This window comes from Remersonia thermophila, chromosome 2 (assembly GCF_042764415.1).
Source record: "Remersonia thermophila strain ATCC 22073 chromosome 2, whole genome shotgun sequence".
In the NCBI taxonomy this organism is placed as follows: Eukaryota; Fungi; Ascomycota; class Sordariomycetes; order Sordariales; family Chaetomiaceae; genus Remersonia; species Remersonia thermophila.
In genome coordinates, this window is record NC_092218.1 from 1564416 (window position 1) to 1591771 (window position 27356).

Here is a 27356-nt window from a genome sequence, read left to right on the forward strand (position 1 = left end):
CACTTCCTCCTATGATGACACTGCGCTGCCTTCTAACGCCTCATCATTGTAAGGGTTCCTCCAGAAGCATTCTCCCGTTTTCTCCCAAGCTGTGGCAATGATACAACACAAAAGTCGTGAAGCACAGACGACACAAAGAAAAATGTAATTAAAAACACTTTACTGCGAGGTCGGAAAGGCACCTGAGCAACCCTGGGGAATGCCGAGGGCGGCAACAGCACCTTCAACACCGAGAGGCACACCACCTCGCGTCATACAATTCCCAGCTCACCCAAAGACATCACCCGAGGACATCTCGAGGGTGGGAGAAAGTAAAAGAAAAGGAACCGTTTCTCTGCGCCTCCGCAAACCTCCAAACGCCGATAGAACCCCCCAACGCCATCCCTTGTTCTCCGTTCCCCAGAAGCTCTTGCCCGATACCCAAATCACGCGTCGTGGCCATCATCAAACTCCAGCCTCAGCTCAAACTCTCCATCCTCGTCGTCCATCGATGCGGGTGAGCCCCCGCCCAACAGCTCGTCATCCTCGGTCTCCTCTCCGTTGTCCGCATCAAAAACAGCCAGGAAGTCCGGCTGCGTCCTCGCTTCCTTGGAAGATGCAGCAAGGTTGGCATACCGCGTGGGCGTGATGGTGGCTTCGAAGGAGCTGGTCGAGGCCGTGCTCGCGGACCGGGCGAGCGCCCGTGGCTTGGGCGCTGTGATGGCTGCGCTCGATGCAGGACGGGTCGGCAGGGCGCGGCTGGTCGAAACGGAACGGGTGGCTGCCGCGGTTGTCGTTCCGCGGACGGCCGACGAAACGGACCGGCCCTTGGCATACCCCAGCGTGCTCCGTGAGGCGGCCACGGCGGGGGCCCGGTTCCGAATGGCCAGGGTGGACTGTGCGAGAGGCTGGGCCGGCTTGCGCTTCGGCAGGAGGAATCCCTTCGCCTGAGGCTTGGGGGCAGCAGCGGCAGCCGCCGCCGTGGTCGTCGTCGTGGCGGATGGCTTGGCGAGCATGGACAGCGCGGAGGCTGCCCTCCTGGCCGCAATGGTCGACGGCTGCTTGGACAGGGGCCGAGCGGCGACCTTGCCAGACGCTGCGGCGGAGGACAGAGGGGCGCTCTTCTTTTTGAACAAATCCTTGCTTTCCGGGATGTCTCCGATGCTCCAGTCGAACTCGTCCATGTCCCGGTGGATTTGCTCCTCGCCGCGCTCGAAGCTCTTCTTCTGCCGCTGCTCCATGTCCCGTTCCAGCGCCGTCTTGCCGTCCTTGCCCACGCGGTTGAAGTAGTATCCGTAATAGCCCTTGAACAAGTTCTCCGGCTTGAGGCCGTCAAAGGTCAGAACCCCGTCAGGGAACACGTCCGACTCGTACGGGAGATCCTGGGGCTTCGGCGGCGCGTATTCCACCTCTTCGTCTTGCAGCGGGGCCTTGTCGGCGTGCACCTCCAGCCTAGGACCCTCCATGTGAGGAGCGGCCTGCTTCAGACGGCGATTGCTGTTAGGACGGACTGCCGTCTTCTCGACATCGCGGCCCACCGGCTTGACGCCCGGGGTTTGATACGCCGCCTTGGCTTTGGCGTTGGTGGTCTTGTTGCCGAGCGGCGCCCGGACGGTGGGGGCTTGGGCATGGTTAGCCTTGACGAAACCGAGCAGCTCTCAACGATGCGAACCATACGTACCCGCTGGCGTCACCATGGCCATCTTTCCGGATTTGCCCAGCCCATTGCCCCCCTTGCCAACAGTGAGGGCGTTTTCATTGTTGCTTTTGCCGCCGAGGACGCTCTTTCCGTTAAAAACCCGAGCCGCATTCTCGTCGTTCAGGGGGACCTTCAGAGGGGTCTTTGGATAGCGGGCACCGGGCGTTTTGGCCTGCAGGTGCTGCTTCGCCGCATTGGCCTGGATGGCGTAGCGGTTCTCTTGGTCGTGGTGGGCGGCGAGCATCGTCGCAGAATGCCGGGATAGCCTCCCAGATGGCGAGCCTAGGTATGTCAAAGTTTCGGATGCTGATAGTCTATCTCGCAAGTTTGATAGGGTCGTGTTGGATGCTTGGTGCAAATGAGCGATGGCCAAATGCAAGTTGACGCGTGGTCGCCCCGTTCTGGAAATTCAACAGGGTCGCAGGTTGGCGCAGCAACGGCACAGCTGCAAGTGACCCCACCATCAGCCGGACCCTGGTCGGTCAGACACCGCTTCGAATGAGGGGCAGCCGCTGGGTCTCATTTCGGCCAGCACCTCCCGCTTTCTAGCGGCCTCCACCAGACTTGCTTCCTCCTGACCAACCTTCCCCCATCTCTCTTCATCCCACTGCTGCCTCTTGCGACATCCCCTTTGCGACTTCGCTGCTTCGTACCACCATCTCTCTCTCTCTCTTTTTTCCTCCTTTCAGAGCTTCGTCCGTCGACGCATCACCCACCTCGCCACAAAATGGATCGCATCAAGGAGGTGAGTCGGTCAGCGCGTGCCCCTGGGAACTGGACCCCTGTTGGCCCCACCATTGGGTTCACTCAGGGACCGTCCGCTGCGCGGTATCATCACGGGCATCACCAGCTTGGTGTTGCTGTGATGCCGCGCAGGAAATCCCAACGCATCAACGCCCTTCCCAACATCGGGGGCCGGGCCATCGGCTAACCAGTATGTCGCACACTCCAGAAAATGAACCAGCTCCGCCTGGAGGCCGAGCAGTCGGTCGCCAAGGTTGAGGAGCTTCAGACCAAGATCAAGACGCTCGAGCAGGAGAACACCCAGAAGGAGCAAGAGATCCGGTCCCTCCAACACAGGAATGAGGTGCTTGAGGCTCAGGTAGACAAACTCGAGGAGAATGTCAAGGAGCTCAAGGCGGCCGCGAACGAAGGCGCCGAGCACGGCACCCAGAACGAAACGCTGACTCGAAGGCTCCAACTTCTCGAGGAAGAGGCCGAGGAAGCGGACAGGACTTTGCGCGAGGCCAACGAGAAGTAAGCTTCGTCCCCCCCCCCCCCCCCCACACCACCAAAGCCGCCCGTCATCCACGCATCCGTGCTAACGAATCGCTCTTCCTCTCTCTTCCCATAGGCTGCGGCAGACCGACGTCCGGGCCGGCCACTTCGAGCGGAAAGTCCAGGCCCTCGAGCAGGAGCGCGACCAGTGGGAGGCCAAGTACGAGGAGATGGCCAAGAAGTACGCCGCCGTGCAGAAGGAGCTGGAGGACTTCCAAAACGAGATCAACACCATCTAAGAGCTCGGTCGAGCGCCCGCCAACACCTCGCTGCCGCCCGGGTCGGAGGGTATCGAACGGGGTCTCGTTGTATCCACTTGTCGTTGAGCCGCCTATCGAGGTTTTAGTCTTCCCCTTTCACTGCGTGGCATGTTGCATGCATCGATGAAAGATCATCGATGAGGAGCATGGCCGTTTCACTGTCCCCGTCCAACGTTGAAATGCTGCCTGAGCCTGACCTCCGTGATATGTATTATGTATGTGTGGCCTGCCGCATCCTTGACAATCTCTCTCCAGGGCCATCTAGCTACTTCTCAACTTCCTCTTCTTCGCTTTTTGTTTCCTCTGCTCTAACGCCCTCTCAAACTTGTTCTCGTACCGGAACTTTTTCTTCTTCTTTGGCGGATGCTTCGGCCGCTTCGACTCTTCGCTCTTGCTGTCCTGCTGCCGTTGCTTCCCGTCCTCCTCGCCTTCGGAGCCCTCGTCCTCGGAGGACTTGTCAAGCTCCGGCTTGTGTAGGCCGTCCCGGTCTACGCTCACCGCCTCGACGGTGACGGTCGTGTACTTGTCCTCGTCGATGTACTCCTCCTCCACGTCGATAGGCGCCTCGGGAACCTCCTCGTCTGAGATCCCCCCCCATTCCTCGTCCGTGTCGCCCTGGTCGTTGTGTTCCGTCCCCGCGTACTCGGCTTCGCGAAGAATCTTGTTGAGGGCTTGCACATGCTCTTCGACTTCTTGCTTCTTCTGTTCGCGGATCTGCACAACACCCACCGTCAGCTCCACGCTGGGTCCGATCGCGAGGGCCGAAACCAACAGCCGAGACATACCTGCTTCCGCATCTCAATCCTCGCCTCCCGTGCCTTCTTTTCGGCAATCTCCTGCGCACGCTTGATGCGCTCCTGCTTGCGCTTGCGGAACCCGGTGAGGTACTCGGTGCGGGCCTGGGGGTCGAACGAGATCTCCTCGATGGCGTGGACTGTCTTCCGCTTTTTGGGCGGTGGCGGCGGCGCCATCTTGCGTATCCTCGGTTTGGCAAACATTGTGTATGTGTGGGCGGTCGGCTTGACGTTGTTGCTTGATGTTTTTTAGGGGGGCGGGGGGTTCTTTTGCTGAAGCTCTGGTCTTCCGCCAGGAACCATCTCCAAATTTACCGATAACCTGTCTGTCGCAGGTCGAGCTTATCGGGATTCTGCCGCCCCTCACCGCCCAGAGCGCATCCCGTTGGCTGCAGCTTGCATCACCCGCCCCGGACTCCATCGCCCTGGTCACTCCGTGCCGGCGTAACCGTGGATCTTGGGAGCTTCCAAACTCCATCACCCAACCACGCCCGAAACCGGCCTCGACGCTGTCGCAATTCCCTCAGGCGCCGATCCGGATCATCAGCCAAGATGAAGCCATCAACAGCAGCGGCATTGCTCGCGGGCGCCGCGTCCCCGGCGCTCGCCTTCTCCAACTCGTCGCCCTTCATCCTCTTCTCCACGGCCAAGTACGTCCATCCCATCCCCGCGTCCTCTCCAGGCGTTTGATGCGTTCGATGGATTCCCGGGCGAGTCCCGCAGCTCCAATGCTAACCTCTGGGCCCCTTCCCCAACAGGCTCCCCGCGGCGCCATCCACCTCGCAACTGCAGACCTCGTCGCAGCTCCTCGCCAACGTCAAATCCCTTCTCTCGTCCTGCCCCACCAAGCGCTACGTTTTCGTCTCGCAGCCCAACATGCACGCCGCCGACTTTCGCGACGGCGCTCTCGACTCTCCGTCGTCCGGCCGGGGATGCCTCATGCCGCACCTGTGCGACGCGGTCCGCGCCGCCGGCGAGGACCGCGCTTGGTCCGTCGCGGAGGTCGTCGGGCAGGTCTCGGCGGCGTCGCTGGAGGAGCATGTCAACAGCGCGTGCGGCGAGGGGCAGGCGGTGGTTGAGAGGGTCCAGCTGAAGCATCTCCCGGCCGTGTCGGAGCGGAAGGCTGCGGAGGCGGGGGCCGAGGGGGAGAGGGGGCGGAAGGAGGTTCTGGCCGATAACGGTATGTCCTGCCTGGCCCCGGCCTTGGGGATCCTGGTTGGAAGGCTTGGGTATGAGCTTCTGCTGACGTGGCGCAAATGCAGACTACGAGCTGAGCAAGCTGCTCGACGCCCTCCACGGCGAATTCACCGTCGTGGTGTTCTCGGACCCGAACGAGTTCCAGGCCTACGAGCCCGAGTTCAGCCAGCCGGTGCACACGGACATGAAGCGCTGGGCGGACAAGGAGCTGCCGAGGGACGCGAAGCCCTCGGACAAGCCGGTGGACAAGCGGCCGCTGTTTGAGAAGTACCAGTTCTTCACTCCAGGTTCGTCCCGAACTGTTCGCGGATTCGCAATGCTTTTGGCCGTGTACTATTCTAACGCGGATCTTAGGAATCTTCATGGCCTTTATTGTTCTGGCCGTTCTTCTCTCCATCCTTGGCGTCGGTCTCAAGTCCCTTGCCAGCCTCGAGGTTTCGTATGGCGCGTTCGACAAAGAATTGGGCCCCGCTGCCCAGAAGAAGCAGCTGTAAATGGCGTTTTCCTATGTTTGTGTATGCGTGTACTAGTACGGTGGTAATGGGTTGGGTTGGGTTGGGTTTCCTCCATAGTTCATCGCACGACAACTGCCTGGGCTGGAGTTTGCGGTTGGGCCATGCGTGATGGATCTTAGAGATCTTGGTTATTTCTTGATTTGACTGATGTGTTGTTTTTCGTGCCCTCTTTTTGTGCAGTGCGGGAGCTCGTGATGTGCCGATTGAATCCCGCAAGCCACACATCCAAGCCAGCCTCCATGGCAACGCAACCTGGACGTGAGATGAGCTCGTAATGCAAGTTCTATCCGACCAACGCCTTGAACCAAACTTGTCACCCCCCTTCCCTTTGCTCCGCTTCCGAGCCTTGGGTTTTCTACCATCAAATAGACCCCGTTTCCCACGTCTCCCGTCACCCTCTCGCCACCCTCACCGAGCCTCGGCCATATCCTTCCCAGATAAGCACCCCTCGATTCACCTTGTCTCCATCCCACCCATACCCATCCCCTCTCACACCAGATGGCTGGGCAAGAGGAAGTTTGCGATGCCTTCGCGCACGGCGTACTCGTGCCCGCAAGCGCCGCACACGAGCTTGCCCTCGCTGATCTGCGTCTCCATGAGCAGCTTGTGCAGGTCCTGCAGCATCTTTTCGTCTGCCTGCAGCTCCTCGGGGGTGGGCGGCTGCTCGGGGAGGGTGGGGAAGCCGAGCTGTAGGATGATGTTAGCATCATGATCCTGGGGGAGAGCCGCTTGGTGCACGTAAGGAAGAGGTGAGAAAGAGAAGAGAGAAGGATGGGTTGTATATATATATATATATATATATATATGTGTGTGTGTGTGTGTGTGTGTGTGTGTGTATGCATGCGTGTGTGGGTGAATATGGAATCGTTAAGGGAAGTCAACGGTGGTCAGACGGGACAGCAATGAAACAAAATAGAGCAGATTCTGGATTCAACATGCAGCTCCCAGGGCGCCGTAACCAACTCACCTCCGTCGCCGTCGTCCGCAGCGCATTCCAGTCGATGCGGGGCAGCAGGTTCACTAACAACTGCGGGTTGAGCTCGACATCGTCGCTCACGAGCTCCGCGTCCTTGGGGTGGAGCGGGAACGAGTCGGCCGAGGTCCTGCACGACTTGACCGCGCAGGTCAGGAAATTTAATGTGAGAACCTTCATTTTGACTGGGGTTGGTTGTGGTTTGTTGGAAAGAGAGTCGGATGTGAGGCGGGCGCTGGGATGGTTGATGCTGTCGCCTCTCAAAAATTTCATGCTTGAAACGGGCCACTTGCATCTAACGGAGTCCCACTCTGACCGTGTTGGATGGAATTCTACACACACCAAACCATCATCAACCTCCTCAGGTGTCCTGCGGCTAGCGAAGTTCACAAGGAAATTCTCCAGCAATCGTTCGCAATGATCCCTTCCAAGGAAATCCATGATAAAACACTGCAACCTCCTGCGGTTTACGACTGAACCTTGTTATAGCCGATCCCATCGCGGCGCTGGCCCCTCGAGAACCGCCACCAGGCGGCCACCACGGCCACAACAATGCCGAACATAACCACCTTGATCGCAAGCGGCCAGTCGTCACCGGACTCGGCTGCAGAAGCCGGCTTGGAATTGGAAGCAGTGGTCTCATCGTCGGAATCCTCAAGATCTGTGGGCGGTGGGGGAGCGAACAGAGCCAACGATCAGCACAACATCTTATCCATACGGCGCGGGAAAGGAGCAAAATGCAGCACCAAGAGAGACCATGAAAAGCCGAGCACAATGTTTTTTTTTATATTTTTTGGTTCGCAACAGGCCCGAGAATTCCATTTCCAGCCCCTAGTACGTGTCTCTTTCTATGCATGATGATAGCAGCGAGGAAAGGAGAAGACGGGATAGACGGCGCACTAGCAGGTCTTGAAAACAAGGAATTTACAGTTCCACATGGATACCTTCGGGGGGAACCTCCAGTTCGCCGCTCTTGGCGATCTTGACCGTCTTGACGGGCCTGTCGCCGGGCTGCGTCTGGACGTTCTCGATCTTCTCGACGACGTCGTAGCCCTCGAGGACCTCGCCGAAGACGACGTGGCGGCCATCGAGCCAGCTGTTTGCGCTCCTGGTTAGCGGGGGCTGCTTTGTTGGGCAGAGGAAGGTAGCTCCCCTGCAGGCCTAGGCTTGGAGCAAGGAACCGGGCGGGTTGGGGGGTGACTCACGAAGTGACAACGGTGGTGATGAAGAACTGGGAGCCGTTGGTGTCCTTGCCAGCGTTCGCCATGGAGAGGAGGCCCTTCTTGCTGTGCTTGAGCTTGAAGTTCTCATCGGGGAACTTCTCGCCGTAGACTGCCGCGGCGCGTTAGAACTCGTTTCCTCCAAAGCGCGGATAAAGGGGGCATGACGTACTCGACTTGCCACCGGTACCATCACCCTTGGTGAAGTCACCGCCCTGGATCATGAAGTTCTTGATGACACGGTGGAAGGTAGAGCCCTCGTAGCCAAAGCCCTTCTCGCCCGTGGCCAGAGCACGGAAGTTCTCGGCCGTCTTGGGCACCGTCTTGCCGTAGAGACCCAGGACGATACGGCCCAGAGGCTCATCGCCGTGCTCAATGTCAAAGTAGACCTTGTGGGTGATCTTGGGGCCCTTGGCGGCGGCGACGCCCTCGGCCAGCATGAGGCCGGCGCCCAGGAAGAGGGTCGCGGCGGCGGCGAGCTTCTTGAGGAGCATTTTGGGTTTTTGGCGGGGTTGATGGACGGGAGGACAAGATGACGCTGGGCTTGGGAGGGGAGGTGGTTTGACGATGAGACAAGGTCAATGGAGCACGAAAGTTGGAGAGATCACACGAATAAATACTGTGTAAATGCACTTCCACCGTACCAGCCACGGAGGAGACGGTTGCTAAAGCTACCACGTTTCCGTTCCAGGTTCGGCCGCCGTGTGCCGGCTCCGAAAGCTCGCTAGATCCGAAGACCAGGGGCTGGTTGGAGGAGGCGGATGCGGGGCAGAGCGTCGCGACGCTGAGTGCCGCGTCCCAAAGGAGAAAGGCGGTCAGCCCTTGGGCTCACGCCACGGCGTTGCTGTAACAAAGACACGCTTTTCCCAATCTGGGCAATAACGCTAGGTATACGTATGTAACATTATCGGCCCCCCGTAGGCCTTGCCGCGAGAGCCAGGTACCCTTTTGGTCCAAACGTCATCAACGCAGCTCAGCTTTCAGTTGGCTCTGGAAGCAACCGCCAGCGACGAGGAGCCCTGTCGCCGCGCTCAACCGCTGCGCATCCGACGTCCTGCATACATACGCCCAGTGCCCAGGCGACATGGGGGAACCCCCTTCTCATGCCACAGCTCATCCCATCCCGTAACCCCACGACAGCGCGCGCGGCATGATGTCCTCAACCAACGAGGAGGACCCGTTCCTCCAAGTCCAACAGTGCGTCGTTCTTCGAGCACCCCTCCTCTCCTTTCCTCTGCTCCGCCACCCCACCGCTTCACGAAACGAGATCGAGGCTAACCCGCGGAACCCCCCCTGCGCAAACAGAGACGTCCAATCCCAACTCTCCACCGCCCGCTCCCTCTTCACCTCCTACCTCCGCATCCGCTCCCTCGTCGCGCCCACCTCGTCCTCCTCCCCCGAGCTCGCCTCGGCCCGCTCCGACCTCGAATCCGCCCTCTCGGACCTGTCCGAGGACCTCGCCGACCTCGATGCCTCGGTGCGCGCCGCCGAGCCCGACCCGGCTCGCTTCGGCCTCGCGCCCGCCGAGGTGGCGCGCCGGCGGCGGTTCGTCAACGAGGTCGGCGGCGAGGTGGCCGACATGCGCGAGGAGCTGACCAAGTCGCCCTCCTCCGCGGCGGGCCGGCGAGGAGCAGGAGGCGCCGCGGCGGCGGGGAGAAGCGACCTCCCCGACCCCAGCTCCTTCGCCCTGCCGGGCGACGACGGCAGGAGCGGGGGCAACAAAGGCAACAACAACAACAACAACGGGGTGGACTACGCCGCCGAGTTTGAGCACCAGCAGCAGCTCCTCATGATGCGCGAGCAGGACCAGCAGCTGGACGGGGTGGCGCAGACGGTGGTGACGCTACGGCGGCAGGCGGACGACATGGGCCGGGAGCTGGAGGAGCAGATGGAGATGCTGGGAGTGGTGGACGAGCTGACGACGCGGGTGGGGGACAGGCTGCAGACGGGAATGGAGAAGCTGAAGTATGTCATGAGGAGGAACGAGGATCGGCTGAGCAGCTGCTGTATCGGGGTGTTGATCGTGGTCTTGATGATTTTGCTCATCCTTCTTCTAATCTTGTAAGAGCGCGGACCGACGGGACGCAGGGCGGTAGTCGGAGTCCTTAGGGGGGTAATGGATAGACAGAGCCAGGTAGCCAGGTGTTGGCGAGGCGAGGGTTGGTTCTTTTTGATGCGGCGTTCATGTCACAGGCGGAAGGAATTTTAGGGTCTTGTTTGGCGTTGCATGATCGTTCCGGTTGTGCTTTTTTGTTGTTTTTGTTTTGTGCTATTTCTGATATGTTGGGTATCTCCAACAAGGCCCCAGTTCATGTGCTCGGTACATGCCAGTAATAACTCCCATCCTTGGGTTGCAAAGAGATCCTCTCCTCTTGACCATGAAAAAAAAATCCCCGGTCCTCCTCCTGTCCTGTATAGCGCCTCGCTGCTTGACGGGCTGCTTTGTCTGTCTCTATAGTCCTTGATCCCTGATTTCCTCCGACGTGAACAAACAAACGCACATGACGCTTTTCGCCGGCCCGGCGAATCGAAACAAGTATAAAAACAATCCCCCGTTCTACCCAAGCACCAGTCCCGTATCCCGCTTCAAACGCTGCGCCACGACCTGCAGGGCATCAACGGCCGGCGACCTCTGCGTCGCTCTCGCGGGGAACTCGATCAGCGCCGTCCTCAGGGCCGCCAGCGCCGCGGTGCCATAGAACTCGATAAACTTTTGCTCGTACCCCTCGACCATCGCCTTGAGAACGGTGCACTGCGTTCCCGAGATATCCGCCGCCGGGGTGTTCACGATGCGGGCCATGGCGGCCCAGTACTCGCGCGGCGGGAAAGGGTTGGTCTTTTTCGAGTGGGCAAAGTTGCGCAGCGAGATGGCCGCAAACCCAGCCCCGAGGCCCGTCATCCGGTCCATGTGCTGCTGCTCCGACACCCAGCGCCCGCAGTCCTTCCACCACCCGATGCGCGCCCGCCCCTGTTCCGTCTTTTCGCTGCCGCGGTGGCCAAACAGCACAGGGCAAACGACGCGGAACTTGGCCAGCAGCATGTCGATGAGCGACTTGCCGCGCCAGAGGAAATCGGGCTCGGAGAGGGTAGCGGCGACGCAGATGCCCACGGGGTCGGCCGTCTCGGGCCGCGAGCCGGCTTCGTTGATGAACTGCGCGATGGCCGCCTTGGCAAAGATGTTGATGAGATAGAGGAAGATGGATGGCAGCACGGCGTCGTTGTTGACCGCTCCTTGGACTGGGTTCCGCGGTTCGAGGACGAAGTTGCTGACTTCCATGAGTTGCGACTGCACTTGGTTGGACAGCGCCTCGCGGAGGAGGCTGTTGATCTTTTGTTGCTGTGCGACTCTCGTTAGTTCCCGTCGCCGTTCCAAGTCGGTGTCTGGGTGAGCATACCTGAACCTTGTTCACGCCGGCCACGCCTGATGCGACGGTGAGCTGACCGACCGACTTTCGGATTTCTCGCCGCATGTCGCCGAGACGCGACTTCAGAGCAGGATTGGTTTTCGCCTGCTCCATGACCGATTTCCGCAAGAGCTTGAGGTTCTTATGGATCTCGATGTACCTGTCCGGCACGGTCCGGGCTTCAGGGGCCGCAGCGGAGCGAGACGACTCGGAGGCAGGACCGATGCCGTTGGGCTTCGGGGCGGTGCTGGCCGGAACCGAACTCGCGGGTGGTGCTGGCGGAGGTAATTGGGACTGGGCGGCCGGTGTCAACTGGCTTGGGAATAGGGATGCGCCTATTGAGGGCGCCGTGGCGGCGGGCTTGAGTCCGGAAGAACCAAAGAGACCGCCGCTCTGGATCGGCGGTGCCGGTTTCGTCGCCGGACCGTTGATTTGAACTGGTTCATTCTGCTTGGCTGCCGGAGCAGCGGGTGTCGTTCGGCTGGGTGCCGGCGCGGCCGGCGGTTCTGGTTCGGGTAACGGGGGAGGAATCTCGATCTTTTTCGCCTTGAGCTCGTTCAAGCGGGCGCGCTCGGCAGCGAGCTGCTCTTCGTGTCGGATCCGTTCTTCCTCCAGCCGGATGCGTTCTTGTTCCTTCCGGCGCTCCTCCTCAATGCGCTGCAACTCTTCGCGCTTCAGCTGCTCGAGATAGACTCGTTCGGCCTCCTTGCGAACCCTTTCATGCTCCTGCTTTGCGACCTCCAAAAGGTACCGGTGTCGGGCCTCCGAGTTTCTGTCCTCGGCGTAAAGTTCATCGAGAACTGAGCGCTGCGGGCTGCCGTTGACCCAATGGTTGGTCGGCTGGCGGGAAGGAGACGAACTGGCCATGACGGACGGTTGAAGGAGGTTCGGGGGTCGATAGGTGGTGTCAAAACGGACTTGGGCAGGCCATTCTGGTTTGGGCCTGTGGGTGTCGCGATCGCGGTTGTCGACGGTTTTCGCGTGAACCTGGGAAGGTCGGTGGCCGGTGAACGGTTAGGACCACCCCACCGTGGGTCGGGCATTTCTGCCCTTTGGTGTCAAAACCGCCCAAACCGGCCCCGGGGAGCGCCTGTGGATGGATTGGAGGCTGGGAACTGGAAGCTAAGAGCCAATCACGCAATGCCGCCCGGTCTTGGCAGTTCTCAACCCCAACCCTGGCTTGGCGGTCACCCTGGCCCATCTTTTGCGCCACAGGAACGGACATGGAATCGCTGCGACGGTCGAGTGTAGCGTGGTGTACGAAAGAGACGATGAGGAGGGGATAGAAAATGGCCCTGGCGCCGCTCAACATGGAAGAAAGCGTCTAGCTTGGAGGAGGTTGCTACGCAGTACGCTCTGTAAAAATAAAATAAAAAAATTAAAAAAAAAAGAAAAAGAAAAAACCAGACCAGATCGCATGTGAGTAAGGGAGCCATGGTTGGCGCAGGAACCCGGCATACCTAGTTGGCATCTCCCGCGTTGAAACTACCTGGCCCTGGTGTTCCGGGTTGTTGATTGTGTAAGGTATGTTGCACGACAAGACCGCACTTGAATCAGATTGCTTCGTATTGCCCGCCCATCGAAACTTGAGCTAGGGTCCCGTCTTCGGTTGCTGCGGTGTACGTAGTCGGCCACAGCTTGAAGCCAAGCTCAGTGAATGCCGCCCCTGCTGTTTCGAAACGGACGCCCCAAGCTCTTTCAGTTGTGCCCAGGAAGTCTGGCGTCCACGCCGTCCTGCGCCGCTTGGGCTTCTTCTCTTGTTGGTGAGCCTCGCTGCGACCCCGCCACATGCCATCCATCCATCACATCACATCACATCTCACTTGGGCGGCCCTTCAACAAGCCGAACGTTTCCTCCGAGCGATTCTGGCTGGAGACGACGCTGGAGCCAAGGTACCTATGTACCTAGGTACACTACCTAGGTACTTACTCAGGTTCCATCCGGTTTGGTGTGGAACTTAACCCCTGAAATTGCTGCAGCAGCGCACACACTTGAGCCACCGTCGCAGCGGACCATCGAATCTGGATTGTCGGTGCTTCAAACCTACGGGAATGCGACCGTGTGCTACCTACCGGGTGCACGTCTGAATGCAGCCCATGTACCAGTGTCCCGGGATGAAAACACAGCTCTCGAAAAACAAATAAAGACGCCTCCAATACAGCAGATGCAAGCTTGCAAGAGGAAAGGATCTGACCCTTCTCGCCCGTTGGGGACCATTCTTCAACCGGCGACGGTTGTGGCTTGGGACGTGAGGGTGCTGGAGCTGCAGCTGCCCGGAAACACTAGAGAGGCGTTGTGGAGGCAAAGCCCCTCTTCCCCCTTGAGCTCGGCCCCACCTCGTTATTCCTGTTTCGTCCAGCAGCTGCCTCGCGGCGCTGTTTGTTGGCGCTCACTGGGCGCTGGGTGCTGCAGTGGGTGGTGTGGGCTGTGTGGGTTGAGAGGTGTGTCGCTGGGAGAGTGGGCGAGTGGGCGAGCGGGCAAGGAGAAGGAGCAGGGAAGGTCAACCCAGACGTCGTGGAAAGCCTGAGCGAAGTGGGCCAGGCTCCAGGCTTGCGAACGGGAGCATCCCTCCTTGCTGCTTGACCTCTCGTCGTCATCGTCCCCAAGGTTGGGGCTTCTTCTCCTCCTCGCTCCCACACTGCCTGCACATCACTCCTTCAACCACCACCTCCTCCCTTCTCACTGGCTTCCCGCCATTCAAACCCTACCAGTCATCATCATCCCCCTTCATGCATCGACACTCCCTTTCTCTTTTTTCGATCTTTCATTAATCCCGTTGGCCCTCGAGAAACTGCATGCAAAAAAAGACAGTTTTGTCCGAAAGCAACGAGTCCCCCCTCTCAACACCAAGACAGACCAACCTGGCCGAACTGACATATCCAATCTGCCACGTTACCGTAGCCATCGGCAACCACCCCAACCTGCCGCTTGCTTGACTTGCCCGTCTACTGTATAGGTAGCTTCGGCTGTTCCCAGACAGACGCATTCGAACGCACTTCGACTTTGTTTCGCACCTGACGTGCACTCGTTCGGCTCGATCCACCTCTCTATCGCTCTCTAGCGCATAGAAGCCGTCGCCATGGATCAGCAACAGCAACACGATCAGCAGCCGCGGCCGTCGGTCATTGTCAGCCCGACCGGCCGCCAGCTGCGCGTTGGTCATCGGAGGAGCGCGTCAGGTTTGACGGAATTGACGGGTCTGTTTGCGAACCCCAACTGTAAGTCCAGGACACCATGGCGTTTTGGTTGCGTTGTGATGGCGTTTACCTCCCCCATCCCCCCATCCGGTCATGGTCGGCTCTACGCTGCCCCGTTCTGTCGTCGCTAGGCCTTGCCACACACACACACACACACACACACACACATACACACTTTGGTTTCTATACATGCCATGGACGAGCTGCCTGCTAACCTCGGAACCCCGCCTTGCAGTGTCGCAACTGGCCATCCAGCAGCAGATCGAGATCTTGAAGCAGCAGCAGCAGCAGCTCCAGAACATCCAGTACAGCATGATGCCGGGCCAGCCCCTCCCCGCCGGCTATAACCCGCTGCAGACGCTGCCCAACATGTCGCCGCAAGCTGGTTTCCAGTTCCCGATGCCCATCCAAAACGTCAACCTGAACCCTCCGACCCAGCCCCTGTCGCATCGCCGTAATCAGTCGGCCATTCCCAACATGAGCATGGGCCCGCCTCCGGCTCCGTCGTCCGGCGCTGCGGGATCGGCCTTTGGCAGTTTTGATAACTCGCAAGTCCAAGGCAAAGATGGCTCCGGCGGCCGTGGTGGCCGCGGCGGTGGCGCCGGGGGTGGCCATCAGAGGCGCCACTCACTCGCCCTCGCCGACGCCAAGAAGGCCGCCGAGCTCGCTCAGCAGAAGCGCACCACGTCCGGCTTCCAGTTCCCGCCCCCGAGCGCCACCGGCTCGTCTGAAAAGACCGAGGAGGAGGCCAAGGGCGGCGCTGGCGCCGCGTCCACCGCGACCGAAACCCAGCCGGCTCAGACCCAGCCCCCGCTCACGTCGTTCCGCGGCGGGCGTGGCGGTCACGGTCGGAGCCAGAGCATGGCTGTGGGCGCCAATGGCCGCGGCGGTCTCGGTGGCGACTTCCGCCGGGGCGGCCACGCTCGCTCGTCGTCTCGCAACTTTGATAGCAACTGGCGTACCCAGAACCAGAACAACCAGGGCCAGGAGCAACCGACCGTGCCCGGCCAGAATCCGGGGTTCCAGCCCGGTCATCGCAGCCGCGGCTCCGTGAGCCACCAGTCCATGTCGAACATCGGGGCCTTCCAGTACCCTGGCCAGCCCCAGCTCGTGCAGCTCCCCGGCCAGATGATGATCCCCAACCTCTACGCCGGTCAGCAGGCTCTGAACCCCATGCAGCTCGGCCAGCTGCAGGCCCTCGCCGCCATGAACGGCCAGCCGTTCGCCGGGCTGCAGGCCAGCCAACACGCGCCGCAGCTCGCAGCTCAGCAGCCTCAGCAGCAGCAGCAGCAACAGCAGCAGCAGCGCAAGACGCTCTTTACTCCCTATCTCCCCCAGGCGACCCTCCCTGCTCTCCTTGGCGACGGACAGCTCGTCTCGGGCATTCTCCGCGTCAACAAGAAGAACAGAAGCGACGCCTATGTCTCGACGCTGGACGGCCTGTTGGATGCCGACATTTTCATTTGCGGCAGCAAGGACCGCAACCGCGCTCTCGAGGGAGACCTGGTTGCCGTCGAGCTCCTCGACGTCGACGAGGTCTGGGCCCAGAAGCGCGAGAAGGAAGAGAAGAAGAAGCGCAAGGACATCACCGACACCCGGTCCGGCTCCATCGCCGGAACCAGCCAGGACGATGGCGCCGCCGGTGACGGCGGAATCCGCCGCCGCGGCAGTCTCAGGCAGCGCCCCACCCAGAAGAAGAACGACGACGTCGAGGTTGAGGGCCAGAGCCTCCTCCTCGTCGAGGAGGAGGAGATCAGCGACGAGCAGAAGCCCCTGTACGCCGGCCACATCGTCGCCGTCATTGAGCGCGTGGCGGGTCAGATGTTCTCGGGCACTCTGGGCTTGCTGCGCCCGAGCAGCCAGGCCACCAAGGAGAAGCAGGAGGCCGAGCGTGCCGCCCGCGATGGGAGCGCCCCGCGGGCTCCGGAGCCGCGCACCCAGGAGAAGCCCAAGATTGTGTGGTTCAAGCCGACCGACAAGCGCGTTCCCCTCATCGCCATTCCCACGGAGCAGGCCCCTCGTGATTTCGTTGAGAAGCACCAGGAGTATGCCGACCAGATCTTTGTGGCTTGCATCAAGCGCTGGCCCATCACGTCGCTCCATCCCTTCGGCACCCTCGTCGAGAAGCTCGGCAAGATGGGCGACCTCAAGGTCGAGACGGATGCCCTGCTGCGGGATAACAACTTTGGGTCCGACGAGTTCTCCGACGCCGTGCTGAAGAGCGTCGGGCTCCAGGACTGGTCCATTGCCAAGGAAAATGAGGCCGCCATCGCCGCCCGCCGCGACTTCCGCAACGACAAGGTCTTCACCATCGACCTGGACGGCGCCGCCGAGCTCGGCAATGCTGTCCACGTCAAGTCTCTGCCGGATGGCAAGATCGAGATCGGCGTCCACGTGCCCGACGTCACTCACTTTGTCAAGCCCAACTCGCTCATTGACCGCGAGGCCAAGAAGCGTGGCACCGCGGTGCACCTTGTCAACCGCTACTGCGCTATGCTCCCGTCTAAGCTCACAACGGATGTGTGCTCTCTGCTTCCCGAGCAGGATCGCCTGACCGTCTCCGTCGTGTTCCACGTCAACCCTCACACCGGTGCCGTCGCCGAAGGTGACACGTGGGTCGGCAAGAGTATCATCAAGAGCGGTGGCAAAATCTCGCTGTCGGAGCTTGACCAGGCCATTTCTGGCGCGGCTGAGTTCAAGCACGACGTTGTGGGCGCCAGCGACCTTCAGATTCTCAACGTACGATTTCACGTCTTCTCTTGTTTCCGAAACAGAGGGCTAACTCATTGCTATAGGTCTTGGCTCGCAAGTTCCGCGAGGAACGCCTGGGCGCTGGCGGCGAGGCCGTTGCTCCCCTCCGTCTCCTGCAGCAGCTTGACGACGAGAACATTCCCGTCCGGCACAACATCTTCGACTCGACGCCGGCCACGGAGCTCGTCGAGGAGCTCATGCACAAGGCCAACGCCCATGTCGCGCAGCGTCTCGTCCGTGCCCTGCCCGAGAAGGCGCTCCTGCGGAGGCACGCGGCGCCCAACCCGCGCCGCCTGCAGACGTTTGTGGAGCGCATGACGGCCCTCGGCTACGAGATCGATCCGTCGAGCAGCAGCTCGCTCCAGAACAGCCTCTTCCGGGTCGAGGATCCCGACCTCCGCAAGGGCATGGAGACGCTGCTGCTGAAGTCGATGCAGCGGGCCAAGTACTTCATCGCCAGCAAGACGGCCAAGCATCTCTGGTCTCACTACTCGCTCAACCTGCCGCTCTACACCCACTTCACGAGCCCGACGCGTCGCTATGCTGACATCCTGGTCCACCGCCAACTCGAGGCCGTCCTTTCGGAGGGCGCTGTCGAGTACACCGAGGACCTTGAGAACTTGGTCAAGACGGTTGAGGCGTGCAACACCAAGAAGGACTCGGCCCAGAACGCTCAGGAGCAGAGCATCCACATCGAGGCCTGCCGCGCCATGGACAAGAAGCGCCAGGAGGTCCAGGGCGACCTGGTTAGCGAAGGCATTGTGGTTTGCGTGTACGAGTCGGCCTTTGACGTGCTCATTCCCGAGTGGGGCTTCGAGAAGCGCGTCCACTGCGACCAGCTGCCGCTCAAGAAGGCCGAGTTCCGCAAGGAGAAGCGCATCCTCGAGCTCTACTGGGAGAAGGGCGTTCCCAGCTCTGCCTACGTCCCCGAGGACGAACGGCCCAAGGCGGCGCTGTCCCAGCGCTTCTCTAGCGCCCTGGGCGCCCGCCAGGCTGCCGAGGAGGCCGAGCGTGCGAAGAAGGAGCGCGAGGAGCAGGCCCGCAAGCAGACCGAGACGGGCACCATCTCGACCGATGACGTGGATGCGCTGTTTGACGACGATGATGACGGGGACGCCTCCGAAGACGGCGCTTCGGACATCACGGAGGCCATGGCGGGTGCCTCGCTTGCCGAGCGGCCCACTCAGAGCGTGCCCAGCTCGCCGTCGCGGTCGACTGCGGGCGTTGCCGGTCAGGCGGCGGGTGCTGGACTTCAGCGCACGAGCTCGGATTCCAAGGTTCCCGCGCCCGAGACGCGCCTGCTCACCGAGAAGGAGAAGTACCTCAAGCTGTTCAAGCTGCGCGAGGAGGGCGGCGAGTATATCCAGGACGTCATGGAGATGATGCGGGTGCCGATCATTTTGAAGACGGATCTTACCAAGAGCCCTCCGTACGTTTCCCCCTGATGATTGATTTTGGTGAGATTGCCATGACTAACGCGAGACTTGTAGGTGCTTGACCATCCGGTCTGTGAACCCATACGCGCTGTAAATAGCCCCGGCGTTCACGTTCGGTGCGGCTCTGGGGGGACTTGGGCAGGTGTGAGAAAAGAATACATGGGGAAGAGCAGGGGAGACCAGCATAGGCTTGTTTGTGCATGTAAGGTGGTAGCAAGGAGGCTCAGGAGCGGCAGCAAGAGATGGCGGATGCTTGTAAAAGGCGGTTGGAGAATTGCGGAAGGCATTACACGTAATCATACGGGGGTTGGTACTGAGGGGGTGGGAGGGAGGGTTAAGGGGACGGCAGGCAAAGATTGTTTGCCCACCCTGAGCTCGGTATAGTTTTGGAGTGTTGTATTGTAGTTGTTGCGTCGTGTGGAAGAGGCATGGCAGCGCAGTGTGTGCTGCGGAGTATTTCAGTGCATTTCCATCTTACCCTGACTTGCCAGGTAATGCTATGCTGCCTCTGTGCTTCTGCGCTTCGGCTTCCACTTCTCCTTGGCGTTTGAGAACGGCGACCAGGCTAGCAACTGGGAGACGTGTGCTGGTGAAGAGGATCGACCGGAGTGAAGGTACCGAGAGACACAGCCTCGCCGTCCTTGGAGACCAAAGGCCAGATCATCCCACAACCTCCGCTGCTTCGAAGTGTGCAGCTGCCATGCTAAGAAGGTCGGGTTGGGTCATTATTAAGCAAGGGAATTTTGTTTTGGACGGCAGTCTTCTGGAAACAAGACCGAGTGGAAGCCAGCAATGCCCTTCCAGCTGGCTGTGCCTTAGATGCTGTAGCTAAGCACGGATGGGAGGATTTCGGCACGAGTGGAATATCTTGTCTGAGTTATGAGAACCGGACTTCACCTCTGGGTGGGGTGGAGAGGCCAGGCCGCCGAGGATGGCCTTGCCCCGAAGTCAGGCCATGCCCATCCGCATGGATGGAACATGGCATGGACCAAGGCTAACAGTTACAAAGCCTAGGTAAACATGTTTGGGTTGGGGCGTGGATTTATATCCTCTCAAAGAATGCCATGCCCGGTTTTGGCTGATGTCAAGCCAGCCATGGGCATCTCTCCCTATGGAGTGGGATGGATGAGCTGCAACACCTCACTTAAGAGGATGGTCACATCCAGAGGCATCTCGAAGCCCCAAGAAGAGGCTTTTAAGCCGACTCATCCGATGGAGATTTCGACGTGCAGACAATCTCGAGCTCTCCGGAACAGGCCAGCCGACGGATGGCAACGATGGCATGCCGCCGGGATGGAGCATCAAACATCGGAATCGGCATCAGACAAAAATACCATGCTGGAGAATTCGATTACACAGGATACGCCGTGCTCGGGGATCCATGATTCGCATCCCTGGCATGGACTGCTGCTGCGTAGTGTAGCACCTCGCTGTCTCTTCAAAAGCCTCGCATCCCAAGCCCCATGTTCTCGATGTTCCATTCGGGGGCTCTGCCTGATCCGGAAGGAAGGAGATTACACAGTACATAGGCTGTCCGGATGAGTGTCACAGATGCTGCAAGGCTGCCCTCGGCCCCTGCGCGGTCCCGCGGGAGTTGAAACAAGACTGAGACGAGCATCATGGGCGCCATTGTCGCAGAAGTTTCTTGGGCGTGGCAGCCGAGCAACGTGCGCCTGCTTGGCGGTGAGCTTAAAAGGACGGGCGGCCAATCAGAATCTGCTCCTTTGTCGACTTTCCCGTTCCGAGAGCCCCAGGCCCACCCGGCGCAACGCCCAAAGTGGGGGTGGAGAAGGGGGACTTGGCCCCACTCCCTGCAAGGCGAGCGTTCGGCAGGGCGACATTCCAAACTTTGGCACACGGAACCCACGATGGTTCAAACACGGATTGCCGCTGGAGCGCCGGGTTGCTATTGGCCCGCAGCCCCCCCCCCCCCCCCCCCCGGCTTCAGCCTCAAGATGAACGGCGGCTGGCAGACCAGAGCGAACAACGGGACCTGCGTTCAACCCGGAGGCGAGCATCTCCAAGTGTACATAGTATCTCAACACCAGCAGGGAACAGCGTGGCAGCCAAGAGACCAAGAGACGCATCTCAGATAGTCCAGGATCGAGTGAAGATGTTTCGTTTCGTCGGCTTTGGCCTTTGAAGCATCCGTGCAACGGGGCCCTCCCGTTTCCTTGCGCGCCGAGCACCCCGTCACCTCCCCCTCCCGACGGCACGCGAAGCACATGGCGACGTCGTCATCCATCCAGCGCATGTCCTCTGTATCCTGCCGCTATCCCAGATGGGTATGCGGCCCAACCGAGAGCAACCCCCAATCTGCTCCCCCCCCCCCCCTCCAGTCGGATGGAAGGGCCCTGCACACGGCATGGCTCTAGCCCTCGCCGTTCGTCCCCTCCCCTGCACGTTTGGAGTGGGAGATGGAGATTTGACGGGGGTCGCTCCGATGGGGGGGGTAGCATGCGGATCCCGGAACTACCAGCAGCCGCCGTCACCAAGACACAGGAAACCATCTTGGCGGGAGCTTAACCTGTGCCCTTAATCAGCCCCAGGGGTCCGGGACCTCCCCTCTTGTGTTTTGTTCTTTTACTTCTCCATCCCATCTCGCCGTCTCCGTTGTTTGCCTCCCTTCCTTCTTTTTTTCCTCTCCACCCTTCCGTTCTCTTTCTCAAAAGCACTGGTCTGCTTTCGCTCTCTACTCGAGCAGCTCAGTCTGTCGTTCAGTCCTTTTCTTTTTTTTGCATCCTCTTCCTCCCACGCGGTCTACAAGCCGTTATTCTTAATAGTTTTGTAATTCGTCTGGGACCCTCAGGCAGGCGGCCCTTTGCGACTTCAACGACACTCACTTCACACCTCGGGAGGTTTCGAAGGGAGATATCCCAAAAAGGAAGAAAAAAAAGGGTTTCGAACAGAACACCAAAAAAGGGGGAACACACATACACATCCGACAAGATGCCTTCGATCAAGAGCACGCTCACCGCCCTCGTGGCCGGCTTCGCCGCCGTGGCCTCGGCCCTTCCGGCCGTTCCCAAGCTCACCGCGAGCCAAATGAAGATGTTCGAGCACGCCAAGCGCCAGAACGCCGCCGCCCAGGCTCTCGGCCTGACCGACATTGACATCCTTCAATTGTAAGCGCCTCTCCGGTCCTGGAGCAAGACGGTCCACGAACGCAAGACAGCTAACCCGCTACCCTCCCCTCCCAGCGCCCTCACCCTCGAGTGGCTCGAGGCGACCTTCTACCAGGAAGGCTTCGCCAGGTTCCCGGCGTCCGACTTCCAGGCCCTGGGCCTTGACCAGCGCCAGATCGAGGACCTGCTCAAGATCGGCAAGACCGAGGAGGAGCACGTGGTCCTCCTGCAGAGCGCCATCGCCCAGGCCGGCATCAAGCCCGTCCAGCAGTGCCAGTACAACTTTGGCTTCACCGACGCCGCCTCCATGGTCGCCACCGCCGCCGTGCTCGAGAACGTTGGCGTCAGCGCCTACCTCGCCGCCGCGCCCCTCGTCGCGGACGGCTCCATCCTGGCCACCGCCGGCTCCATCCTGACGGTCGAGGCCCGCCACCAGACCTTCGTCCGCACCGCCTCCAAGGCCATCGCCGTGCCCAGCGCCTTCGACGCCCCGCTGAGCCCCAAGCAGATCTTCTCCCTCGCCGCCCCCTTCATCGCCAGCTGCCCGGAGGGCTCCAACCTGATCCTCACCGCCTTCCCGACCCTGTCCATGGCCCCCGGCGCCCAGGCCACCGCCGTCGCCGGCGCCTCGATCCAGCTGCAGAGCGACGCCGCCGCCGGCGCCACCCACTGCGCCTTCACGGCCGGCGGCGTTATCCCCGGCGGCACCGCCTTCACCCCCTTCGACCCCGCCACCGGCTGCGTGGTCCCCCAGGGCCTGTCGGGTCTCGTCTACGTGAACCTCGCGAGCGCGGGTCCTCTGGATGGCAAGCTTACCGATGATATCATTGTCGCGGGCCCGATGGTTATGCAGGTGTCGTAAGCTGAGGGAGGAGGTATCATAGATGGGGAGGAGCAACAAGGAAGGAAAAAGGCGGGGAAAGGAGTAGTGATGTTGTGATGTCTCTTTTTTTTTGATGTTATTTTTTTTTTTCCTGTTTCGATAACCTTCGATTCTCCAATTCGATTCCCCCCAATACCAATATCAAGATTTTTTTTCTGGAAGGGCAAGACTGGTTCTGAGCGGGGGGGGGGTCGAGTTGCATGCACCCCCCGCACCTGACTGGGTATAAGATGGTTCAAGGTTTTATGTGTGATGTTTTGCTTGTACTCAGCAGACCGGGGACTTTAGAGGCCTGTCATCCAAACCAAGTCTGTTCTTCCGCATGGGGGTCCGATCCCCTTTTCTTTTCTCTTCTTTGCTTTGTATTTTTGTCGTATGGTGTTTTTTTGGCCTTGGTAGCGATGGGAGATACCTGGCCGGCCATGTCTTGGGGGAGAGCAAGGGAACCAGGACCAAGAAAAGGCATTGGCAGCTTGCTGTGGTACCCAAAGAGAAAACATTAAAGCACCTGTGTGACCCTATGGCTCCTACATCCGAATATTGCGGATCTGTTTCTTTTGGGGACCCTGTCCAGATGACTTTGTCGGACGCCCGGTGATGTTCAGGACGGGAAGCAGCAGGGCCGGACGACCAGCTTGGACAAACGGCATCCGGAGCAATCACGACAAACCCTCGGTCCAGCACCCCAAGTCCGGTTGGTTGGCTAACAGATGATCCGAGTGCCGGTCGGTTCCGGTTCCGTTACACAACGCCGTCCCCCCGGAGGGCCCCCATCCCGGGCTGATAAAGGACCCGCTCCCGTCGAATCTCCCACCCCATCCGACCCAACCAGACTCGCTGTGGCCAAAAGCCGTGCGGGCCGGGCGGACAATTTACGCGTGTTTCGAAGCGAGTGTATAGGCCCGAATAAGAGCATCCCTTAAGCATCAAGGTCGTCTGGAGTGCTGCTCAACCGAGGCTGGATGCAATGCATGGAAATGGGTTGGTCTGTATTGGTGGTCCCTTTGTCGGCCACGGCCTACATGCATCATACACGGTACTCGCCTGATTGACGGCCCAAAAACCCCATTTCCGTCCCTGACCTTTTCTCGACATTGGCTTCCAATCCATCTCTCCTCCTTGCCCCGGCCCCCCCACCAACGCATTGCCATGCTCACTCAAGACATATGTGCCGCACAGCACATCGCCGTCCAGCGCATGTTGGAGGTTTGATAACCTTGAGCAATCCGAAAGCCAGGATCTTCCCAGCGCGGATGTCGTGCCAACGGGGCCCCACATCCCAGTTCGGCCGCCGACACGGCGAGGGGTCTTCGAAAACCGGGCTCCGTTGTATCTTTGACAGCGTCGGGATCGGTGAGGGGCATTTGCCAACAGCCTCCGGGGGTCTTCGAAGTCGGCCGCTGTGCGTTCCGGGCTCGAGGCTGTGCACATCTACAACCCATCTGTTTACCTTTTGGGAGTGCATCATTCGCATTTGTATGCACTTCCTGGCAACCGAAGCCTGGAATCATGATTCAACCTGGCCAGAACGGCGTGTACCCAAAAACATGCGTGCGATCAGCGAACCGCAACTTTGGAGAAACGAGTAACGAGTCTTTTCGTCGCTTCGTTGTCCGCACACCAACACCAGGCTCAGGTCCCTTGCCCTTGGCCCCCTTTGACACCCATGGACCCTCGAACAGCACATATCCATGCAATACAGCGTAGCTTGCAATAGGCGTTCGTGCCGACAGCCTGGCAGCTCGTTCTTCGCGGCCGGTGCCTGACGCAAGAATGTTCCTGTTGTGGGCGTCCAACCGGCCTCATCCCTGCCGTATTATCGCATCGCACGCGCGGTCTGAACGTGGCAAAGCCGGGAAGAAGATGAACTGCTACTAGCCACCCCCTGGAGACATCGGAGGAAAACGGTTGCTGAGAAGATAAGAAGCGTCGAGTGGCAGCCAGGGTGGGCTGCCACCGGGACCCATCAAAGTCGTTGAGTAATTACAGCTTACACAGTAGGTCCGGCACTGCGCTGGCTACGTGCCCATAGCTTGTAGTGGAGATGAAAATCAACACAATCCATCTCTCTCCTTTGCTCCTCTCCCTCCCTCCCTCCCTCCCCCCCTCCTCCACCGGGCCTGATCGGGCATCTCAAAAAGTGGACTCGACACCGGCTCCACGCTTCCTTTTCTCTTGATCGCCGACATCTTGCCAGGATCGCACGCAGCAGGCCCATCCTGCTTCTCTGTCGGCCCCGACGGCCAGAGGGGGCCCTGCGGGTTCAGAGAAGGTTCGAAGCCGCGCTCCCAACCTCTTCCCTAGACGCGAATGAACGAGCCAAGGTGGACCGTGGAAACGAAACCAGGAACAGGCGGGACCGGGATCTGCAGGACGGACGGAGATCTTTTTTTTTTTGGGACGACGGCCCGCACCATCCTTGTATGTACATGGTCGTTCCTAGGGACGGGATGGGACACACATGGGAGGAAGAAGGTTACACAGACCTGTACGCATCCCGGGCATGGATGATGAGGACCCGCCAGCCGCCCGCATCCCGTTCAAGCCAAACCCAAACCGTGATGAAGCAGACGGGCCACGCAGGACAGGGTGGTATTCCCGGTACCTGGCGCCCGATCAACCATGCGCCGGCGCGTGCCGGGCACGTTGGGCTGGTGGTTTAAGGGGGGGGGGGGGGGCGGGGGGGTGGGTGAGGAGCAAATCTGCCTATCAGAGGAGGGCAGCCAAGTCGACGTCCCGATGCCGACGGTTCCACGATCCCACAACGCACACGTGGCGTGGAAGTTGAGAGGGAAGAAGGGTCGGGGGAGGGCAGGGAGGTGTGTCTCCGTGGCAGCTCGGTGCCGTGTCCGTGTCGTTTGTTGCGCCAGACGCGAGGTGAGCACCGGAGATGCCTTGACCGTATCCTGCCTACACTCCCTCTGTCGTTACCTATCTATCTAGGTACTTATCTACCTACCTACCTACCTACCTACCGGTAGCCACCTATAGGTGTCATAACCCCGTGTCATGGAAGTTGATTGGCTTCTCCCAGACGCAATGGCACGCTACATCCGTCGAAGAGGGATCCAATCCACAACGAGGGGGAGTTGACGAGCTGCCCGCCAAGCTGGTATGCCCCAAAGACCCAACCACGCCCAAGCCAAAGAGGCGCGGTGCCGCATGGGCGGACAGAGCCGAGGGCGTGCTATCGCCGCGGCGGCGGCGGGAAGGAAGGGGGGGGGGGCTACGTCGTGAAAGTGTACGTATATGCGTACCAGAGCATCTACGTATTCCGTCCGCGGGCAGCATGTAGATATCCACCGGGGGCATTCGTGATAGCAGCGTCGCTGCACGGGTGGGTAGGACTCGGCTCGGCCCGGTTCGGGTCGTGTAGCCGTGGTTTGTGCTCGTCCGCACCGAAGGGATTCGTGGTGTCGGCGCGATGGATGACGGATGAAGGGGAGAAGAGGCATGTGATCCGTGAAGCGGTGAAGGCTGAGGCGAGGGTTGGATGGCGTGGGGACAGGCAGGGTCTTTTGTTATGGGCAAGTCATCATGTCGACTATGGATGGTTTTTGATTGTGAATTGCTGTTGTTGGTTCCTCCATCCCTTCTTCTCCTGTTGTTGGATGTTTGTTGATGTTGTCGGCTCATTCTCATCGTCGTCATCGAACGTTGACGTTGTTTGTTTATCGGTCTCCAATCGCGGATCCACCCCGCTGCGAGGACCACATCGAATCCCCGAAATGGCATCGCCAACCTCCAACGTTACATCAACCCCACGCGATGACAAGGGATCCATGTCCAGCGCCGCACGTCCCGCAGCTAGCCCATGAATGAACTTGGCCACCCGCTCTCCCCCCCTGCCAGAGATGGGCGAGCCGCAGCACCAACACACCTGGTCATCGCATGTTGAGCATGTGACATAACCACACATCTTCTTGACCAAGATGTTTTCCGCCTCCATTCACGTATTTATCGCCAGAAAAGACGAGAGACACCAGGCGATGCCATCTTGAAGCGGTCAACAAGCAGACGAGCGGGCATGAACCTACGTTCGGTCGGACGGCACTTTTGACACGACCGTCGAAATGGCCTGAACCCCCTATCTCCGCAGCGTGCCATCTTCACAAGCCATTACCAGTTGGCATTAGCCACTCCCACTGGTCCCAGATAAGCGGGAGCAGCGGCAAACGGCAAAAAGTGGAGACTCGCTTGATCGGAACACGGTTCTGCGTACTAGTATGTGGGAGAATGTAACCAGCGGCAACAGGAAGACGATTCCCCCCGCCGCTTGCCCGTCTGCACGGCACGGCCGTTCTGAAGAAGGGCGAGTGGGAGGCAAACCCTTTTCCTTGCGTTTGAGCTTGTCCAATTCGGGACATTTCGGAAAGCCGGCCAGGCCGCCCGCAGCCAACCACCAGCGAGGTCGGAGGCGGGCGCGAAAACAAACCGGGTGGTTTTGTCATGGATTGACATGGGCCTTGCAAGCCGAGCATCTGGTGCTCCACACAACGACGTCGTTGTGCAGGATGATGCAGCGATGCCACGCTTCGGCGCGCAGCTCCCGCTGAAACCCCGCCATTGAAAATTGACCTGCCGGATTATATCCACCATCGAGTTGGCCAATCGACGGCCGCGGATAAGGATCGATGGGGGTCG

General features: G+C 60.0%; 10 protein-coding genes across 10 annotated transcripts; 5 read left to right on the top strand and 5 right to left on the bottom strand.

Annotated features, from left to right (window-relative positions):
* Positions 1 to 425: 425 nt before the first annotated feature.
* VTJ83DRAFT_1883 (uncharacterized protein) lies at positions 426 to 1922 on the bottom strand (the record flags this gene model as incomplete). Its single annotated transcript, XM_071008091.1, has 2 exons — positions 426 to 1600; positions 1661 to 1922. 2 exons carry the CDS (start codon positions 1920 to 1922, stop codon positions 426 to 428), a joined length of 1437 nt encoding a protein of 478 aa, XP_070868423.1.
* A 483-nt stretch (positions 1923 to 2405) lies between these two features.
* VTJ83DRAFT_1884 (uncharacterized protein) lies at positions 2406 to 3195 on the top strand (the record flags this gene model as incomplete). The annotated part of the gene is made up of 3 exons (XM_071008092.1): positions 2406 to 2423; positions 2631 to 2935; positions 3033 to 3195. The coding sequence occupies 3 exons, from the start codon at positions 2406 to 2408 to the stop codon at positions 3193 to 3195; spliced, it is 486 nt and encodes a 161-aa protein (XP_070868424.1).
* Positions 3196 to 3477: 282 nt separating this feature from the next.
* Positions 3478 to 4214, bottom strand: VTJ83DRAFT_1885 (uncharacterized protein; the record flags this gene model as incomplete). Its single annotated transcript, XM_071008093.1, has 2 exons — positions 3478 to 3930; positions 4002 to 4214. The coding sequence occupies 2 exons, from the start codon at positions 4212 to 4214 to the stop codon at positions 3478 to 3480; spliced, it is 666 nt and encodes a 221-aa protein (XP_070868425.1).
* A 348-nt stretch (positions 4215 to 4562) lies between these two features.
* On the top strand, positions 4563 to 5701 carry VTJ83DRAFT_1886 (uncharacterized protein; the record flags this gene model as incomplete). Its single annotated transcript, XM_071008094.1, has 4 exons — positions 4563 to 4660; positions 4769 to 5190; positions 5273 to 5494; positions 5562 to 5701. 4 exons carry the CDS (start codon positions 4563 to 4565, stop codon positions 5699 to 5701), a joined length of 882 nt encoding a protein of 293 aa, XP_070868426.1.
* Positions 5702 to 6211: 510 nt separating this feature from the next.
* Positions 6212 to 6875, bottom strand: VTJ83DRAFT_1887 (uncharacterized protein; the record flags this gene model as incomplete). The annotated part of the gene is made up of 2 exons (XM_071008095.1): positions 6212 to 6409; positions 6690 to 6875. 2 exons carry the CDS (start codon positions 6873 to 6875, stop codon positions 6212 to 6214), a joined length of 384 nt encoding a protein of 127 aa, XP_070868427.1.
* Positions 6876 to 7619: 744 nt separating this feature from the next.
* On the bottom strand, positions 7620 to 8409 carry VTJ83DRAFT_1888 (uncharacterized protein; the record flags this gene model as incomplete). Its single annotated transcript, XM_071008096.1, has 3 exons — positions 7620 to 7791; positions 7901 to 8027; positions 8088 to 8409. 3 exons carry the CDS (start codon positions 8407 to 8409, stop codon positions 7620 to 7622), a joined length of 621 nt encoding a protein of 206 aa, XP_070868428.1.
* A 656-nt stretch (positions 8410 to 9065) lies between these two features.
* On the top strand, positions 9066 to 9980 carry VTJ83DRAFT_1889 (uncharacterized protein; the record flags this gene model as incomplete). Its single annotated transcript, XM_071008097.1, has 2 exons — positions 9066 to 9112; positions 9221 to 9980. The coding sequence occupies 2 exons, from the start codon at positions 9066 to 9068 to the stop codon at positions 9978 to 9980; spliced, it is 807 nt and encodes a 268-aa protein (XP_070868429.1).
* A 492-nt stretch (positions 9981 to 10472) lies between these two features.
* Positions 10473 to 12186, bottom strand: VTJ83DRAFT_1890 (uncharacterized protein; the record flags this gene model as incomplete). The annotated part of the gene is made up of 2 exons (XM_071008099.1): positions 10473 to 11252; positions 11311 to 12186. 2 exons carry the CDS (start codon positions 12184 to 12186, stop codon positions 10473 to 10475), a joined length of 1656 nt encoding a protein of 551 aa, XP_070868430.1.
* Positions 12187 to 14399: 2213 nt separating this feature from the next.
* VTJ83DRAFT_1891 (uncharacterized protein) lies at positions 14400 to 18798 on the top strand (the record flags this gene model as incomplete). Its single annotated transcript, XM_071008100.1, has 4 exons — positions 14400 to 14538; positions 14753 to 17256; positions 17313 to 18697; positions 18759 to 18798. The coding sequence occupies 4 exons, from the start codon at positions 14400 to 14402 to the stop codon at positions 18796 to 18798; spliced, it is 4068 nt and encodes a 1355-aa protein (XP_070868431.1).
* Positions 18799 to 21653: 2855 nt separating this feature from the next.
* VTJ83DRAFT_1892 (uncharacterized protein) lies at positions 21654 to 22691 on the top strand (the record flags this gene model as incomplete). The annotated part of the gene is made up of 2 exons (XM_071008101.1): positions 21654 to 21829; positions 21905 to 22691. 2 exons carry the CDS (start codon positions 21654 to 21656, stop codon positions 22689 to 22691), a joined length of 963 nt encoding a protein of 320 aa, XP_070868432.1.
* Between the last annotated feature and the right edge of the window lie 4665 nt (positions 22692 to 27356).